At 39.0% G+C, this 20,030-nt stretch overlaps 3 protein-coding genes and 1 pseudogene across 3 annotated transcripts; all 4 read left to right on the forward strand.

Annotated features, from left to right (window-relative positions):
- The first annotated feature begins 1,117 nt into the window (after positions 1-1,117).
- Positions 1,118-2,287, forward strand: LOC133017080 (4-galactosyl-N-acetylglucosaminide 3-alpha-L-fucosyltransferase 9-like). The gene has a single exon (XM_061083674.1). The coding sequence runs from the start codon at positions 1,118-1,120 to the stop codon at positions 2,285-2,287; it is 1,170 nt and encodes a 389-aa protein (XP_060939657.1).
- Positions 2,288-6,888: 4,601 nt separating this feature from the next.
- Positions 6,889-7,892, forward strand: LOC133018150 (4-galactosyl-N-acetylglucosaminide 3-alpha-L-fucosyltransferase 9-like; annotated as a pseudogene).
- A 2,282-nt stretch (positions 7,893-10,174) lies between these two features.
- On the forward strand, positions 10,175-11,344 carry LOC133019132 (4-galactosyl-N-acetylglucosaminide 3-alpha-L-fucosyltransferase 9-like). Its single transcript, XM_061085899.1, has one exon. It carries the CDS (start codon positions 10,175-10,177, stop codon positions 11,342-11,344), a length of 1,170 nt encoding a protein of 389 aa, XP_060941882.1.
- A 6,997-nt stretch (positions 11,345-18,341) lies between these two features.
- LOC133020056 (4-galactosyl-N-acetylglucosaminide 3-alpha-L-fucosyltransferase 9-like) lies at positions 18,342-19,511 on the forward strand. The gene has a single exon (XM_061086946.1). It carries the CDS (start codon positions 18,342-18,344, stop codon positions 19,509-19,511), a length of 1,170 nt encoding a protein of 389 aa, XP_060942929.1.
- Positions 19,512-20,030: the final 519 nt, after the last annotated feature.

The following is a 20,030-nucleotide window of genomic DNA, read 5'->3' on the forward strand; positions in this document are numbered from 1 at the left end:
TCAATTTTGAGTTTTACAATAATTTCCCTTTTTACTTAAGAAGCTTGTTTGGAAGACATTTTTATTACGTTTTCAAATGTTAGATCCTGCAACAAAGCTCCTGCTTCATATATTTTATACAACTGATTTTCTATTCTATACTGTTATTTTTTCAAATGAATCTAACCAATCATTCCTCTGTTCTAATCCCTTTAGATGTATGTATGGTGGGAAACACTTTCAAAAAATGCTGATCCAATTTACATTTAATGCATGTGCAGAACATTTAGGTTAAATTAGGTTTTGTGAACTTTATTGTGAAGTGTGTAAATGGGCTTTCAGTGAATGATTGCAGAAGCACAGGGTAGCATTTGCAATGAAAACCAAGCAAGAACAAATGCACTTAAAAAGTAGAATATCACAGGTTGAGTACTTCTCCTACGGCCCAACAATCTCCCTATGACAAATATTTCCTAGATCCTCTTTTTTATTTGGTAGCGAAAAAGACTTTACAGAATATAGAGAGGGTGAGTTCATTGGAAAACGGTACAATCCTCAGAACCTGTTCAACCTGTCCACCTTAGGCCAACAAAGGGAAGTGGAGAGATTATTAAAAAGTTTTCTTAATAACCTGTTACAGATCGCGTCCTTTATTGTCAAAACATAACCTAGCATCCACACTTTGCCGAAAACATCTACTTTTGGCCTAAGTCCAGTTGCAATTTTTCGCACTGCAGTGAAAGCATAAGAAAGTATTTGTGTACAATCAGGTGGCAATAGCCAAACAACTGTTGGCAGAGTGACGTGCCAGATAGACAAATAAAACCAGCGGCTGTAGCAGCGGTGACCAGGACTCATCCCCATCACTGATGTTGTCGTTTGCACTTTGCACTAGTATACATCAACAGCAGAAATGATAACATAGAGAAATGTTAATTAAGAAACAACACACGTCATAATTCACACATTCATGTAACTCAGTAGCTGTTAAAGGCAGATTTAGAAATTGAGATAAAAAGTTTGGTAATATATTGACTGATTAGTGGGCTCAAAATCAAGCTTTAGTAACAACCTGTGAATCCCAAAAATGTTAAAATTAAAAATAATACACAACCTTTTTTCTCTCCAGAGGTGAGCCATGTCCCTCTCAAGCTGCCAGACGACTCGTCAGCGGCAAATTATCTCCGGCTGCTTCCTGTTGGTGTGTTTCCTGGTCATTTTTTTTACATACTACAAGCCAGAAATCGAGTTCCTGGATTTTCGTGATTATCTGAAGAGAGGCAATCATTCTTGTGAGTGCCCTGTGGAGGCACAGACCCAGGACTCAAACCAGAACCATTCCTTGGAGCAGCACGTGGAAGCATCTACCGATGGACCCCAGCAGATCCAGGACGTGGAGGTGGACGCTCAGCCTGATACTCTTCTCTTGATTTGGACGTGGCCATTTGGCTCCAAATTCGATCTCACCTGCGATATGTTCAAATATAAAGGATGCCGCTTGACCGATGACAAGTCTCTTTACCAGGAAGCCCACGGGGTTTTCATCCACCACAGGGACATTCATGGAAATCTGGGAAACTTGCCGAGAGAGCCACGTCCCTGGTTTCAGAAATGGGTTTGGATGAACATGGAGTCACCTACACATTGTGCAAAATTACCAGGACTTGATAACTTGTTCAACTTGACATCCTGTTATCGCTCAGATTCACATATCCCAGTGCCTTATGGGCATTTGGTGCCACAAACATCTGAGGTTGAGAGTTTCCAGCTGCCAACCAAGGACAAGTTGGTCTGTTGGATCGTGAGGAACTGGCATGAGGGGCACAAAAGAGTTCAGTACTACAACGAGCTGAAAGAACACATCAAGATAGTAACTTATTGGGGGGCTTTTGGCAAAAATTTAGATCAACAAAACTATATCAACATATTATCTAGTTGTAAATTCTACCTCTCCTTTGAAAACTCTCAGCACAAAGATTATATCACAGAGAAGTTATTTAGTCCCATGAGACTGGGAACTGTACCCGTAGTTCTGGGCCCTATAAGAGAAAACTACGAGGACCATGTCCCAGGAGACTCTTTCATTCATGTCGATGATTTTTCCACTCCAAAGGAGCTGGCAGAGAGGCTTCTTCACCTAGGCCAGGATACGACGGAATACATGAGATTCTTTGACTGGAAAAAGAGGTACAAAGTGGTAGATACACAGTTCGGCAGAGACCATGCCTGCAAAGCTTGTCGTTACTTACAAGAAAACAGAGGATACCAGGCTAGTCATTCTCTTACAAAGTGGTTCTGGGATCAATAGCACTAAATATAAGAGCATTGATCAAACTATCTTTTCATTTGGTTCACTGATGAGAATGGGCTCGAGGGAACTTCTTTGGTGAAGGAATCATAATATATAAGATTTTAATTAAGGGGGCCGATCAAGGGGGAAAAAATTCACCTTTGTGTTTACAAATCTTATGTGAATATCTTTAGAAATTGTTTATATTTATGAAAGGTGAACCGGGATCAACTTGATGCAGATATGGATGTATACTCTCTAAATTTGAACAAATGTCAAACAGATCCATGTTGTGGTGGTGGAATCTAAAGTAAGATGTGAAATACAAACTGATAAATATATTTTGTTGAATGTGTCTTTGTGTGCATCTTTCACAACGAGGTAACATCCTCACATCCTTCATGACACTTTTACATTATAATCTTGATTACGGTTGTTCTACATTTCTTTCATTCTGACTGTTTCCCTCATAAGTTTGTCAAGCAGTTTGGAATGCAGTGCAGCAGCATCATCATCAGGTTCTCTACATCATCGACAGTCTCCTTTAAACAGATTCTGATTGTTGTCTGTAAACCTCTTTCCTTCACTCTTGCAAGGCCTAAAAAGAAGAACAATAAGTCAATTGTTTTTTTTATCTAGATTTTTTGGTACTTACTTATTTACTCCTATTTACAAAGGAGAAGAAAATTTGGTAAATTGTACTCTAAACACGACTGTAATTGTCTATTAGAAATACGTGATAAGTGCTCTTTTTTAAAACAGCATTAAACTTCAACTTCCTCAGAAGTGCACTTTCAGAGTTGTGCAGTATGATATTTCAAATACATGTACAACCATTTGAATGAAGATAGATTTTGAGATATTGAGCCGAGTGAGTATTTCCCAGTACATTAGAGAGTAGAGATTTTAATATGCCCCAGTAGGAAAGATCCATCCACATAAAGTATAACAAAAATAATGAGGACTGAATGTCATCGAGCGACCTCATTTGGATCGTCCTGGTGTTGTGGGGGCTTACTGGGACAAAGACAGGGAAATAATAAGTAGTAGTGGTAGTAATATTAGTTTGCTAGTAGTAAAATAGATCCTCCAATTGTTTCATAAAGCACCTTTAGAAGTGCAACATATATTGCTTATATTAGAGACTCTGGTCCCATCTAGTGGCCTTTTTAACACATCACAGTATAGTAAAAGTATTAATATTGTAGACTTAAGTACTATAAATGAAAAATAAATATTATTTAAAAAACATAATGGCTGAATTTCATTTAGCTGCTTCAGTGTCCTGCTGTTCATGCAATGTAACTGGCACACAATCATGGCTTACTAGTAAAGAATTAGTAGTAGAAGTATAGCTAGTATAGCTATATACTAAATGCATTACATTCATAATTTTTTTTTCAATTATAAAAAACAAAGTAGGAATAATGTCTCTCTGCCAATCAGTGCATTCTCTGTCTTACTCTAAATGTAACCAGTTCATCTCTCAGTCCAAGTGACAACAGATCAAAAGTTGACAGAGGATGGATTCAGATGCACGTCTCAGTGTAATCATGTGTTGTGGTGAGGTGTGATTTAATACACGTGCATTGAGTCCTGAGCAACAGCTATACAATAGTCACAAACAAGTCATATCTCCAGCGGTAAATTATCTTTTAGCATCTTTTGTAACAGGATATTATTGAACAACAGTTCTTTGACATCTGTGAAAAGCCATCCCATAATTTAGCTCAACCCTAATCTAGGTGAAATTTGACCTCTACTCATGAGGAATCTATAGTAGGATGAAGATGTAACAGATACCTCCCATTGCACTTAACAATAACATGTTTCAATATTAAAATGTATCACAAACTTCATGATCAGACTCATTTATAAACAGAAGGTTTCCAAGCAAACATTTTAGCCTCAGGGTAAAATTCAACCAGAAACTGGCTCAGATTGTATTTATTCCTACGTTTTATTTAATTATATTTATTGTGAAAAGGATATTTTTTAACAACATGTTTGTTTAAGTGGCTGACCCTCTACTGTATTTGGCACAAGTAAAAACGACTTGCTAAGGAAGTAAAATATAGGTCAAATTACCTCAAACAGTTTCTGCCAGTTTTTTTCCTTCTATCCTTTGTGGAGTCTCAGACATGTTAACTTTCATTCGGGTGTTTAATGGAGCCATGCCTGCAAACTAGTTCAGGCGGCCAACTCGAGGTGCGCTGCTCCAACCATGTGACACACACATGTGTCACACCTCACTCCCGACAACCATCTAATACACACCCACCTTATCAGGTGGTCATTTTAAGCAGAGAGAAAGGTCCCATCATCCCCTTTGCTCCCACTGCCTCTACAGTATTGCTACCAGTTGTTTCAGCCCCTCTACCACCCCAGCATCCACCTGTAGGCTCTGGCGGGGGGGCGGGGGGGGGGGGGGTTACAAGTATTTGCTGATCACTCCCATCATTCCCGTCCTGGATCACTTTCATTCATTCATAAGGTGGAGTGATAAGGTTGGAGCCTATAGATGACAAACATTAAACCTGTTCTGATTCTGCAATAAATGTTTGACAGGGAGTTGACTGACTGAATTCTTGTTATTTCCTTTCCACCATTCACATGTGATCGTTGTTCTTGGACGCTGAAGGAAAGTACCAGCTTGTCGAGAATCAAAGGACATTTTAGACTCTGCGTTTACAGCATTTCAGACAAATGTTGAGCAATATTTAATATTTTAAGAATCTTTTTTTTCTCCTTCAAGGTGAGATTGCTGCTCTCTTCCCCTATTTAATGGATCCTAGTGGTGCTTAGAGAAGAGTCTTTGAATTGTGCTGAACAAATGGTTCGTTAGTTAGTAAATTTCCTTATAGATTTCTAATCAATTTTGAGATGTTTACAAGAATTTCCCTTTTTACTTTAGAAGCTTGTTCGGTAACACATTTTTATTACATTTTCAAATATCAGATCCTGCAACAAAGCTCATGCTTCATATATTTTATACAATTGCTTTTTTATTCTATACTGTTATTTTTTCAAATGAATCGTACCAATCATTCCTCCGTTCTAATCCCTTAGATGTTTTTATTTGGTACAGAAAAAGACTTTACAGACAATAGAGAGGGTGACTTCATGGAGGAACTGTACAATCTTCAGAACCTGTTCAACCTTTCCACGTTCGGCACTAAGGGAAGTGGACAGATCATCAACAAGTATTCGTTTTTTCTGAATAACCTGTAACAGTTTGCGTCCTTTATTGTCAAAACATAACTAGAAGGTTGGTGGTTCAGTCCCTCAGCCTTCCCCTGTGAATGTCGAAGTCTCCTTGGGCAAGATGCTGAAACCCTAAATGGCCCCTCATATATGTTGAATGCACTAATTATAAATACATTTGGATAAAAGCGTCTGCCAAATGACATGTATTGTAATTAGGGCTGGGCAAGTTAACTAGTTAATTACTAGTTAACTCATCACTTATTTAACTCAACTAATTATTTTATCTCGCATTAACTCAGGTTTGATTATTTATTGTTTTATTGTGAAAGCCACTGCCAAGGTGAATTTTCTTATCACCGGAGTACTTCCAGTCTAAAACATCACCTGAATGCAAAACACACAGTTGATATCAGCAAATCACTCAACGAAACAGCGAGCGGAGCGAGGCTTCGGCAGACTACGTTAGACGCAGGGAGGAGTATACATTTTTCATAACGAAGAGGATAACATTAATGCCCTGGCAGTGGCATTGAGCTTTAACTTTGTATTTGCTTTGATAACATTGTTAAGTTGAGATTTACACTGAATATTTTATTTAACTGCTACTGTATTAAATGCTGATGTTAAAAGTGTTTGCACAACAAATGTTATGGCACTTTCGTTCATATGGCAGAACATTGAAAATAAAATTGCGCTATACACTACTTTTTAATTCGTTATTGGATTTTGCGTATACAAATGCGATTAATCGTGATTAATCAGGGAAATCATGCGATTAATCGCGATTAAAACTTTAAATCGTTGCCCAGCCCTAATTGTAATGTAATGTAACAACCTAGCATCCACACTTTTCCAAAAACCTCTAACATTTGGCCTGAGTCTAGTTGCAATTGTTTGCACTGCAGTGAAAGCATAAAAAAGTATTTTGTGTACAATCAGGTGACCGTACTTAAATGGCTGTTGTCAGAGTGACAACAAAAGCAACAAATGTTGAGGCTTAAAGATTTCAGGAGTCAAAATGTGTAATGAAGAGAAGTTCGATACAGGAAGACCAACAGAGAAATAAAAAAATAGTCAAAAGAACTGAGCTGAAGCAGGAGGTGAGACTGGGGGAGAGTGACGGACACAGAGAGGCTGGAGTGATTTGGAAAAGCGATAGGTTTAATATTACTAAACTTAAATAAACAAACAACCAGCGCTCTGAAGCTCTCAAGCTGCCAGATGACTCGTCAGCGGCAAAATACATCCGGCTGCTTCCTGTTGGTGTGTTTCCTGGTCGTTTTTTTTACATTGCCAGATATTGAGTGACCCAGTTTTTCGTGATGATCTGAAGAGAGGCAATCATTCTTGTGAGTGCCCTGTGGAAGCACAGACCCAGAGCTCAAAACCCAAACCATTCCTCGGGGCAGCACATGGAAGCACAGACCCAGGACTCAAACCCTAACCATTCCTCGGAGCAGCACGTGGAAGCACCTACGGATGGACCCCAGCAGATCCAGGACGTGGAGTGGAAGCTGAGCCCGATACTCTTCTCTTGATTTGGACGTGGCCATTTGGCTCCAAATTCGATCTCAGCTGCGATATGTTCAAATATAAAGGATGCCGCTTGACCGATGACAAGTCTCTTTGCCACAAAGCCCACGGGGTTTTCATCCACCACAGGGACATTCATGGAAATCTGGGAAACTTGCCGAGAGAGCCACGTCCCTGGTTTCAGAAATGGGTTTGGATGAACATGGAGTCACCTTCAAACTGTGGAAAATTACCCGGACTTGATAACTTGTTCAACTTGACATCCTGTTATCGCTCAGATTCACATATCCCAGTGCCTTATGGGCATTTGGTGCCACAAACATCTGAGGTGGAGAGTTTCCAGCTGCCAACCAAGGACAAGTTGGTCTGTTGGATCGTGAGCAACTGGCATGAGGGGCTCATAAGAATTCAGTACTACAATGAACTGAAAAAACACATCCAGATAGACACTTATGGGAGGGCTTTTGGCAAAAATTTGGATGATAAAAACTATATCAACATATTATCTAGTTGTAAATTCTACCTCTCCTTTGAAAACTCTCAGCACACAGATTATATCTCAGACAAGGTATTCGATCCCATGAGACTGGGAACTGTGCCCGTAGTTCTGGGCCCTGTAAGAGAAAACTACGAGGATTATGTCCCAGGAGACTCTTTCATTCATGTCGATGACTTTTCCACTCCAAAGGAGCTGGCAGAGAGGCTCCTTCACCTAGGCCAGGATACGACGGAATACATGAGATTCTTTGACTGGAAAAAGAGGTATAGAATTCATCAGTCAAAGTTTGGCTTGGAACAGGCCGGCAAAGCTTGTCGTTACTTACAAGAAAACAGAGGATACCAGGCTAGTCATTCTCTTACCAAGTGGTTCTGGGATCAATAGAACTACATATAAGAGCAATGATCAAATTATCTTTTCATTTGGTTCACTGATGAGAATGAGCTTGAGGGAACTTCTTTGGTGAAGGAATCATAATATTAACTGGATTTTACCCAGGACCTAGTATTTCTTATAAAGGTTTTCACCTGTGTCAGTTTGGTTCGTAGAAGGGTGAGGTCTGGGCCACGGAAGAACTCATTCACTTCTGGGGAGATTTTAAATAAGGGGCGGATCAACGGAAAAAAATATTCACCCTCTTTAACATGCAACACTGGGTGTGTTTATAAATCTTATGTGAATATCTTAAGAAATTGTGGATATTTAAGAAATGTGAACCGGGATGTGAAAGGATCTATATTTTTTAACATGCTTGTCTAAGTGGATGACCCTCTACTGTATTTGGCACAAGTAAAAACGACCTGCTAAGGAAATAAAATATAGGTAAAATTACCTCAAACAGTTTGTGCCAGTTTTTTTCCTTCTGTCCTTTGTGGCGTCTCAGACATGTTAAGTTTCATTCAGGTATTTAATGGAGCGATGCTGCCGAGCTACTTCAGGCAGCCAACTTGAGCTGCGCTGCTCCAACCATGTGACACACACATGTGTCACACCTCACTCCCGACAACCATCTAATACACACCCACCTTATCAGGTGGTCATTTTAAGCAGAGAGAAAGGTCCCATCATCCCCTTTGCTACCACTGCCTCTGTAGTATTGCTACCAGTTGTTTCAGCCCCTCTACCACCCAAGCATCCACCTGTAGGCTCTGGCGGGGGGCGGGGGGGGGGCTACAAGTATTTGCTGATCACTCCCATCATTCCCGTGTTATAATAAGGGGGAGTGACTAAGTTGGAGCCTAGATGACAAACATTAAACCTGTTCTGATTTTGCAATAAATGTTTGACGGTGACTTGACCTACTTAATTCTTGTTATTTCCTTTCCACCATTCACATGTGATCGTTGTTGTTGGACGCTTCAGGAAAGTACCAGCTTGTCCAGAATCAAAGGACATTTTAGACTCTGCGTTTACAGCATTTCAGACAAACGTTGAGCAATATTACATTTTTTAAGAAAGTTTTTTTTCTACTTCAAGGTGAGATTGTTGCTCTCTTCCTCTTATTCAATGGATCCTGGTGGTGGTTACAGAAGAGTCTGTAAATTGTGCTGAACAAATGGTTCGTTAGTTAATACATTTCCTTATAGATTGCTAATCAATTTTGAGTTTTACAATAATTTCCCTTTTTACTTAAGAAGCTTGTTTGGTAACACATTTTTATAACAATTTCAAATATAAGATACTGCAACAAAGCTCCTGCTTCATATATTTTATACAGCTGATTTTCTATTCTATACTGTTATTTTTTCAAATGAATCCAACCAATCATTCCTCTGTTCTAATCCCTTTAGATGTATGTATGGTGGGCAACACTTTAAAAAAATGCTGATGCAATTTACATTTAATGCATGCGCAGAACATTTAGGTTAAATTAGGTTTTGTGCACTTTATTGTGAAGTGTGTAAATGGGCTTTCAGTGAATGATTGCAGAAACACAGGGTAGCACTTGCAATGAAAACCAAGCCAGAACAAATGCACTTAAAAAGTAGAATATCACAGGATGAGTACTTCTCCTACGGCCCAACAATCTCCCTATGAAAACACATTTAAATTCAGTAGATCCTCTTTTTATTTGGTAGCGAAAAAGACTTTACAGAATATAGAGAGGGTGAGTTCATGGGAAAACTGTACAATCATCAGAACCTGTTCAACCTGTCAACCTTCGGCCAACAAAGGGAAGTGGAGAGATTATTAAAAAGTTTTCTTAATAACCTGTTACATATCGCGTCCTTTATTGTCAAAACATAACCTAGCATCCACACTTTGCCGAAAACATCTACTTTTGGCCTGAGTCCAGTTGCAATTTTTCGCACTGCAGTGAAAGCATAAAAAAGTATTTGTGTACAACCAGGTGGCAATAGCCAAATGACTGCGGTGACCAGGACTCATCCCCATCACTGATGTTGTCGTTTGCACTTTGCACTAGTTTACATCAACAGCAGAAATGATAACATAGAGAAATGTCAATTAAAAAACATCACACATCCAAATTCACACATTCATGTAACTCAGTAGCTGTTAAAGGCAGATTTATAAATGTATTAAGAAGTTATATAATATATTGTCTGATTAGTGGGCTCAAAATCAAGCTTTAGTATTAACCTGTGAATACAGAAATGTTCAAATTAAAAATAAAACACAACCTTTTTTCTCTCCAGAGGTGAGCCATGTCCCTCTCAAGCTGCCAGACGACTCGTCAGCGGCAAATTATTTCCGGCTGCTTCCTGTTGGTGTGTTTCCTGGTCGTTTTTTTTACATACTACAAGCCAGAAACTGAGTTCCCGGATTTTCGTGATTATCTGAAGAGAGGCAATCATTCTTGTGAGTGCCCTGTGGAAGCACAGACTCAGGACTCAAACCAGAACCATTCCTTGGAGCAGCACGTGGAAGCACCTACCGATGGACCCCAGCAGATCCAGGACGTGGAGGTGGACGCTGAGCCTGATACTCTTCTCTTGATTTGGACGTGGCCATTTGGCTCCAAATTCGATCTCAGCTGCGATATGTTCAAATATAAAGGATGCCGCTTGACCGATGACAAGTCTCTTTACCAGGAAGCCCACGGGGTTTTCATCCACCACAGGGACATTCATGGAAATCTGGGAAACTTGCCGAGAGAGCCACGTCCCTGGTTTCAGAAATGGGTTTGGATGAACATGGAGTCACCTTCAAACTGTGGAAAATTACCAGGACTTGATAACTTGTTCAACTTGACATCCTGTTATCGCTCAGATTCACATATCCCAGTGCCTTATGGGCATTTGGTGCCACAAACATCAGAGGTGGAGAGTTTCCAGTTGCCCACCAAGGACAAGTTGGTCTGTTGGATCGTGAGCAACTGGCATGAGGGGCACAAAAGAGTTCAGTACTACAACAAGCTGAAAAAACACATCCAGATCGACACTTATGGGGGGGCTTTTGGCAAAAAATTAGATTATAAAAACTATATCAACATATTATCTAGCTGTAAATTCTACCTCTCCTTTGAAAACTCTCAGCACAAAGATTATATCACAGAGAAGTTATTCGATCCCATGAGACTGGGAACTGTACCCGTAGTTCTGGGCCCTATAAGAGAAAACTACGAGGACCATGTCCCAGGAGACTCTTTCATTCATGTCGATGACTTTTCCACTCCAAAGGAGCTGGCAGAGAGGCTCCTTCACCTAGGCCAGGATACGACGGAATACATGAGATTCTTTGACTGGAAAAAGAGGTATAGAATTTATCAGTCTAGGTTCGGCAGAGACCATGCCTGCAAAGCTTGTCGTTACTTACAAAAAAACAGAGGATACCAGGCTAGTCATTCTCTTTCCAAGTGGTTCTGGGATCAATAGAACTACATATAAGAGCATTGATCAAATTATCTTTTCATTTGGTTCACTGATGAGAATGGGCTTGAGGGAATTTCTTTGGTGAAGGAATCATAATATATAAGATTTTAATTAAGGGGGCAGATCAAGGGGGGAAAAAATTCACCTTTGTGTTCACAAATCTTATGTGAATATCTTAAGAAATTGTTTATATTTATGAAAGGTGAACCGGGATCAACTTGATGCAGATATGGATGTATACTCTCTAAATTTGAACAAATGTCAAACAGATCCATGTTGTGGTGGTGGAATCTAAAGTAAGATGTGAAATACAAACTGATAAATATATTTTTTTGAATGTGTCTTTGTGTGCATCTTTCACAACGAGGTAACATCCTCACATCCTTCATGACACTTTGCCATTATAATCTTGATTACGGTGGTTCTACATTTCTTTCATTGTGACTGTTTCCCTCATTAGTTTGTCAAGCAGTTTGGAATGCAGTGCAGCAGCATCATCATCAGGTTCTCTACATCATCGACAGTCTCCATTAAACATATTCTGATTGTTGTCTAAACCTCTTTCCTTAACTATTGCAAGGCCTAAAAAGAAGAACAATAACTCAAATGTTGTTTTTTGTAATCTGGATTTTTTGGTATTAACTAATCTTAGGGACACAACAACTTCCACGCAAATATATCAGTCATGTCTCCGCATTATTCCTGGGAATTCTGTGAAAGTGGCAGAAGACATCCTCAAAATGTTAAAGAAAGTAATATAATAAATACTCCTGGTCTGCTGCTTTCTTCAGATCCATGCCAACATTTAATGGGTTCATTCTTGGACCATGTCCCATCTCTCTATTAAGTTTTCGCAGGAATCTGTCCAGTATGTTTTCTGTAAATAAACAAACCAACCCCCAAACAAAAAAATTTTTTTCTTGTTGCTTCGGAAAAACTGAGCAAATCTTTTTCTCTTTGCCATTAAAGGTCACACAAAAGAGAGATTATTCAGTGTATTTTTAATTTAAGGTAATGTTTCAGGTATATGTTGCCACACATAAAAAGCAAACGATTAATGCAGGTGGTTTCAATTTTGGGGCTCTGTTGGCTCAGGCAGGTGAGGATTATTTTTTGACTTTCTGACTGCAGCCTCAATCTGATAAACTGAAAATTGAATCCCAGTGTTCTTGTGACACAGTTACCTTTACAGACAATACATGTGGTGACATCATGGAGGTACTGTACAATCCTCAGAACCTGTTTAACCTGTCCACCTTCGACACTAAGGGAAGTGGACAGATCATCAACAAGTTTTTCTTCCTCTTAATACCCTGTTATAGGTCACCTCCTTTATTGTCAATACATTACCTAGCGGCCACACCAAGCTGGTAAAACATTAACCTTTTGCCGGAGTCCAGTTACAATTTGGACACTGCCATAAAAACATAAACAGAGTCTTTTGTTCACAATCAGGCGACCGTACGGAAATGACTGTTGTCAGAGTGACGTGCCAGATAGGCAAATGAAACCGAGCAACATTTTCTATCTACCTGTGCTTTTCTACACCAAGGTGAGACTGTTTCTTTGTGCTCTAGCTTTACCTTAATGGAGTTACCGTAAAATGATCTTAGTATCATTATGAATATTACTAGTACAGAGCAGATTGTATTATTCCCAGGAGTTATTTTGAGTTTGTAAATTGTGCCAAACAAAGCTATGATTGAGAACATACAGAGGATAAATCGAGTCTGTTCATACTGTATGTTCATCCGTTTTATTGAACTGAAAGACAGAAAAAAGCCTTTTCCCATTTGCTTTTGGTTTAAAATGTAATTTGAGTTCAATGTTAGACTTAAAAAGCACTTGAAACATTTTAAAACATGTCTGACACCAGTATAAATGGTTAGGCTCAATAATGCATTTTTCTAGTGATTAGTTACTCCTATTATTGTTTGGTCATTTGTGTTTGATGCACTTGAAAACACACACGATCTTTGTCCTCTGCTGTTCCTATAGACATACGTAAGGTGCTTCATCTTACTCATGAAGGGACACACCTTGTCCCTTTCCTCAAAGAAAAGAGCAACTCTTTATTAGATTCTGTGCTTTTATTCTTAGTTTGTTGGAAATCTGGCTTTTGTGCAACAAATGTTGAGGCTTAAAGACTTCAGTAGACAAAATGTGTAATGAAGTTTGATACAGGCAGGCAGACGAACAGAAAAGTAAAAAAAATAGTCAAAAGAACTGAGCTGAAGCAGGAGGTGAGACTGGGGGAGAGTGACGGACACACAGAGGCTGGAGTGATTTGGACAAGCGATAGGTTTAATATTACTAAACTTAAATAAACAGACAACCAGCGCTCTGTAGCAGCGGTGACCAGGACTCATCCCCATCAAGGATGTTGTCGTTTGCACTTTGCACTAGTTTACATCGACAGCAGAAATGATAACATAGAGAAATGTTAATTAAGAAACAACACACGTCATAATTCACACATTCATGTAACTCAGTAGCTGTTAAAGGCAGATTTAGAAATTGAGATAAAAAGTTTGGTAATATATTGACTGATTAGTGGGCTCAAAATCAAGCTTTAGTAACAACCTGTGAATGCTGAAAATGTTCAAATTAAAAATAATACACCACCTTTTTTCTCTCCAGAGGTGAGCCATGTCCCTCTCAAGCTGCCAGACGACTCGTCAGCGGCAAATTACATCCGGCTGCTTCCTGTTGGTGTGTTTCCTGGTCGTTTTTTTTACATACTACAAGCCAGATATCGAGTGACCCAGTTTTTCTATAAGAGAAAACTACGAGGACCATGTCCCAGGAGACTCTTTCATTCATGTCGATGACTTTTCCACTCCAAAGGAGCTGGCAAAGAGGCTCCTTCACCTAGGCCAGGATACGACGGAATACATGAGATTCTTTGACTGGAAAAAGAGGTACAAAGTCGTAGATACACAGTTCGGCAGAGACCATGCCTGCAAAGCTTGTCATTACTTACAAGAAAACAGAGGATACCAGGCTAGTCATTCTCTTACAAAGTGGTTCTGGGATCAATAGCACTAAATATAAGAGCATTGATCAAATTATCTTTTCATTTGGTTCACTGATGAGAATGGGCTCGAGGGAACTTCTTTGGTGAAGGAATCATAATATATAAGATTTTAATTAAGGGGGCCGATCAAGGGGGAAAAAATTCACCTTTGTGTTCACAAATCTTATGTGAATATCTTAAGAAATTATTTATATTTATGAAAGGTGAACCAGGATCAACTTGATGCAGATATGGATGTATACTCTCTGAATTTGAACAAATGTCAAACAGATCCATGTTGTGGTGGTGGAATCTAAATTAAGATGTGAAATACAAACTGATAAATATATTTTGTTGAATGTGTCTTTGTGTGCATCTTTCACAACGAGGTAACTTCCACACATCCTTCATGACACTTTGCCATTATAATCTTGATTACGGTTGTTCTACATTTCTTTCATTCTGACTGTTTCCCTCATAAATTTGTCAAGCAGTTTGGAATGCAGTGCAGCAGCATCATCATCAGGTTCTCTACATCATCGACAGTCTCCTTTAAACAGATTCTGATTGTTGTCTGTAAACCTCTTTCCTTCACTCTTGCAAGGCCTAAAAAGAAGAACAATAAGTCAATTGTTTTTTTTATCTAGATTTTTTGGTATTTACTTATTTACTCCTATTTACAAAGGAGAAGAAAATGTGTTAAATTGTACTCTAAACACGACTGTAATTGTCTATTAGAAATACGTGATAAGTGCTCTTTTTTAAAACAGCATTAAACTTCAACTTCCTCAGAAGTGCACTTTCAGAGTTGTGCAGTATGATATTTCAAATACATGTACAACCATTTGAATGAAGATAGATTTTGAGATATTGAGCCGAGTGAGTATTTCCCAGTACATTAGAGAGTAGAGATTTTAATATGCCCCAGTAGGAAAGATCCATCCACATAAAGTATAACAAAAGTAATGAGGACTGAATGTCATCGAGCGACCTCATTTTGAGGGTCCTGGTGTTGTGGGGGCTTACTGGGACAAAGACAGGGAAATAATAGGTAGTAGTGGTAGTAATATTAGTTTGCTAGTAGTAAAATAGCTCCTCCAATTGTTTCATAAAGCACCTTTAGAAGTGGAACATATATTGCTTATATTAGAGACTCTGGTCCCATCCAGTGGCCTTTTTAACACATCACAGTATAGTAAAAGTATTACTATTGTAGAAATAAGTACTATAAATGAAAAATAAATATTATTTAAAAAACATAATGGCTGAATTTCATTTAGCTGCTTCAGTGTCAGTGTCCTGCTGTTCATGCAATGTAACTGGCACACAGTCATGGCTTACTAATAAAGAATTAGTAGTAGAAGTATAGCTAGTATAGCTATATACTTAATGCATTACATTCATACTTTTTTTTTCAATTATAAAAAACAAAGTAGGAATAATGTCTCTCTGCCAATCAGTGCATTCTCTGTCTTACTCTAAATGTAACCAGTTCATCTCTCAGTCCAAGTGACAACAGATCAAAAGTTGACAGAGGATGGATTCAGATGCACGTCTCAGTGTAATCATGTGTTGTGGTGAGGTGTGATTTAATACACGTGCATTGAGTCCTGAGCAACAGCTATACAATAGTCACAAACAAGTCATATCTCCAGCGGTAAATTATCTTTTAGCATCTTTTGTAACAGGATATTATTGAACAACAGTTCTTTGACATCTGTGAAAAGCCATCCCATAATTTAGCTCAACCCTAATCTAGTTGAAATATGACCTCTACTCATGAGAAATCTATAGTAGGATGAAGATGTAACAGATACCTCCCATTGCACTTAACAATCACATGTTTCAATATTAAAATTTATCACAAACTTCATGATCAGACTCATTTATAAACAGAAGGTTTCCAAGCAAACATTTTAGCCTCAGGGTAAAATTCAACCAGAAACTGGCTCAGATTGTATTTATTCCTACGTTTTATTTAATTAAATTTTTTGTGGAAAGGATATTTTTTAACAACATGTTTGTTTAAGTGGCTGACCCTCTACTGTATTTGGCATGAGTAAAAACGACTTGCTAAGGAAATAAAATACAGGTCAAATTACCTCAAACAGTTTCTGCAAGTTTTTTTTCCTTCTATCCTTTGTGGAGTCTCAGACATGTTAACTTTCATTCGGGTGTTTAATGGAGCGATGCCTGCGAACTAGTTCAGGCAGCCAACTCGAGGTGCGCTGCTCCAACCATGTGACACACACATGTGTCACACCTCACTCCCGACAACCATCTAATACACACCCACCTTATCAGGTGGTCATTTTAAGCAGAGAGAAAGGTCCCATCATCCCCTTTGCTCCCACTGCCTCTGCAGTATTGCTACCAGTTGTTTCAGCCCCTCTACCACCCAAGCATCCACCCTGTAGGCTCTGGCGGGGGGGCGGGGGGGGGGTTACAAGTATTTGCTGATCACTCCCATCATTCCCGTGTTATCATAAGGGGGAGTGACTAAGTTGGAGCCTAGATGACAAACATTAAACCTGTTCTGATTCTGCAATAAATGTTTGACGGTGACTTGACCTACTGAATTCTTGTTATTTCCTTTCCACCATTCACATGTGATCGTTGTTCTTGGACGCTTCAGGAAAGTACCAGCTTGTCCAGAATCAAAGGACATTTTAGACTCTGCATTTACAGCATTTCAGACAAACGTTGAGCAATATTACATTTTTTAAGAAAGTTTTTTTTCTACTTCAAGGTGAGATTGTTGCTCTCTTCCTCTTATTCAATGGATCCTGGTGGTGGTTAAAGAAGAGTCTGTAAATTGTGCTGAACAAATGGTTTGTTAGTTAATACATTTCCTTATAGATTGCTAATCAATTTTGAGTTTTACAATAATTTCCCTTTTTACTTAAGAAGCTTGTTTGGAAGACATTTTTATTACGTTTTCAAATGTTAGATCCTGCAACAAAGCTCCTGCTTCATATATTTTATACAACTGATTTTCTATTCTATACTGTTATTTTTTCAAATGAATCCAACCAATCATTCCTCTGTTCTAATCCCTTTAGATGTATGTATGGTGGGAAACACTTTCAAAAAATGCTGATCCAATTTACATTTAATGCATGTGCAGAACATTTAGGTTAAATTAGGTTTTGTGAACTTTATTGTGAAGTGTGTAAATGGGCTTTCAGTGAATGATTGCAGAAACACAGGGTAGCACTTGCAATGAAAACCAAGCAAGAACAAATGCACTTAAAAAGTAGAATATCACAGGTTGAGTACTTCTCCTACGGCCCAACAATCTCCCTATGACAAATATTTCCTAGATCCTCTTTTTTATTTGGTAGCGAAAAAGACTTTACAGAATATAGAGAGGGTGAGTTCATTGGAAAACGGTACAATCCTCAGAACCTGTTCAACCTGTCCACCTTAGGCCAACAAAGGGAAGTGGAGAGATTATTAAAAAGTTTTCTTAATAACCTGTTACAGATCGCGTCCTTTATTGTCAAAACATAACCTAGCATCCACACTTTGCCGAAAACATCTACTTTTGGCCTAAGTCCAGTTGCAATTTTTCGCACTGCAGTGAAAGCATAAGAAAGTATTTGTGTACAATCAGGTGGCAATAGCCAAACAACTGTTGGCAGAGTGACGTGCCAGATAGACAAATAAAACCAGCGGCTGTAGCAGCGGTGACCAGGACTCATCCCCATCACTGATGTTGTCGTTTGCACTTTGCACTAGTATACATCAACAGCAGAAATGATAACATAGAGAAATGTTAATTAAGAAACAACACACGTCATAATTCACACATTCATGTAACTCAGTAGCTGTTAAAGGCAGATTTAGAAATTGAGATAAAAAGTTTGGTAATATATTGACTGATTAGTGGGCTCAAAATCAAGCTTTAGTAACAACCTGTGAATCCCAAAAATGTTAAAATTAAAAATAATACACAACCTTTTTTCTCTCCAGAGGTGAGCCATGTCCCTCTCAAGCTGCCAGACGACTCGTCAGCGGCAAATTATCTCCGGCTGCTTCCTGTTGGTGTGTTTCCTGGTCATTTTTTTTACATACTACAAGCCAGAAATCGAGTTCCTGGATTTTCGTGATTATCTGAAGAGAGGCAATCATTCTTGTGAGTGCCCTGTGGAGGCACAGACCCAGGACTCAAACCAGAACCATTCCTTGGAGCAGCACGTGGAAGCATCTACCGATGGACCCCAGCAGATCCAGGACGTGGAGGTGGACGCTCAGCCTGATACTCTTCTCTTGATTTGGACGTGGCCATTTGGCTCCAAATTCGATCTCACCTGCGATATGTTCAAATATAAAGGATGCCGCTTGACCGATGACAAGTCTCTTTACCAGGAAGCCCACGGGGTTTTCATCCACCACAGGGACATTCATGGAAATCTGGGAAACTTGCCGAGAGAGCCACGTCCCTGGTTTCAGAAATGGGTTTGGATGAACATGGAGTCACCTACACATTGTGCAACATTACCAGGACTTCATAACTTGTTCAACTTGACATCCTGTTATCGCTCAGATTCACATATCCCAGTGCCTTATGGACATTTGGTGCCACAAACATCTGAGGTGGAGAGTTTCCAGCTGCCAACCAAGGACAAGTTGGTCTGTTGGATCGTGAGGAACTGGCATGAGGGGCACAAAAGAGTTCAGTACTACAACGAGCTGAAAGAACACATCAAGATAGTAACTTATTGGGGGGCTTTTGGCAAAAATTTAGATCAACAAAACTATATCAACATATTATCTAGTTGTAAATTCTACCTCTCCTTTGAAAACTCTCAGCACAAAGATTATATCACAGAGAAGTTATTTAGTCCCATGAGACTGGGAACTGTACCCGTAGTTCTGGGCCCTATAAGAGAAAACTACGAGGACCATGTCCCAGGAGACTCTTTCATTCATGTCGATGATTTTTCCACTCCAAAGGAGCTGGCAGAGAGGCTTCTTCACCTAGGCCAGGATACGACGGAATACATGAGATTCTTTGACTGGAAAAAGAGGTACAAAGTGGTAGATACACAGTTCGGCAGAGACCATGCCTGCAAAGCTTGTCGTTACTTACAAGAAAACAGAGGATACCAGGCTAGTCATTCTCTTACAAAGTGGTTCTGGGATCAATAGCACTAAATATAAGAGCATTGATCAAATTATCTTTTCATTTGGTTCACTGATGAGAATGGGCTCGAGGGAACTTCTTTGGTGAAGGAATCATAATATATAAGATTTTAATTAAGGGGGCCGATCAAGGGGGAAAAAATTCACCTTTGTGTTTACAAATCTTATGTGAATATCTTTAGAAATTGTTTATATTTATGAAAGGTGAACCGGGATCAACTTGATGCAGATATGGATGTATACTGTCTGAATTTGAACAAATGTCAAACAGATCCATGTTGTGGTGGTGGAATCTAAATTAAGATGTGAAATACAAACTGATAAATATATTTTGTTGAATGTGTCTTTGTGTGCATCTTTCACAACGAGGTAACTTCCACACATCCTTCATGACACTTTGCCATTATAATCTTGATTACAGTTGTTCTACATTTCTTTCATTGTGACTGTTTCCCTCATTAGTTTGTCAAGCAGTTTGGAATGCAGTGCAGCAGCATCATCATCAGGTTCTCTACATCATCGACA

Source organism: Limanda limanda, chromosome 1, assembly GCF_963576545.1.
Source record: "Limanda limanda chromosome 1, fLimLim1.1, whole genome shotgun sequence".
In the NCBI taxonomy this organism is placed as follows: Eukaryota; Metazoa; Chordata; class Actinopteri; order Pleuronectiformes; family Pleuronectidae; genus Limanda; species Limanda limanda.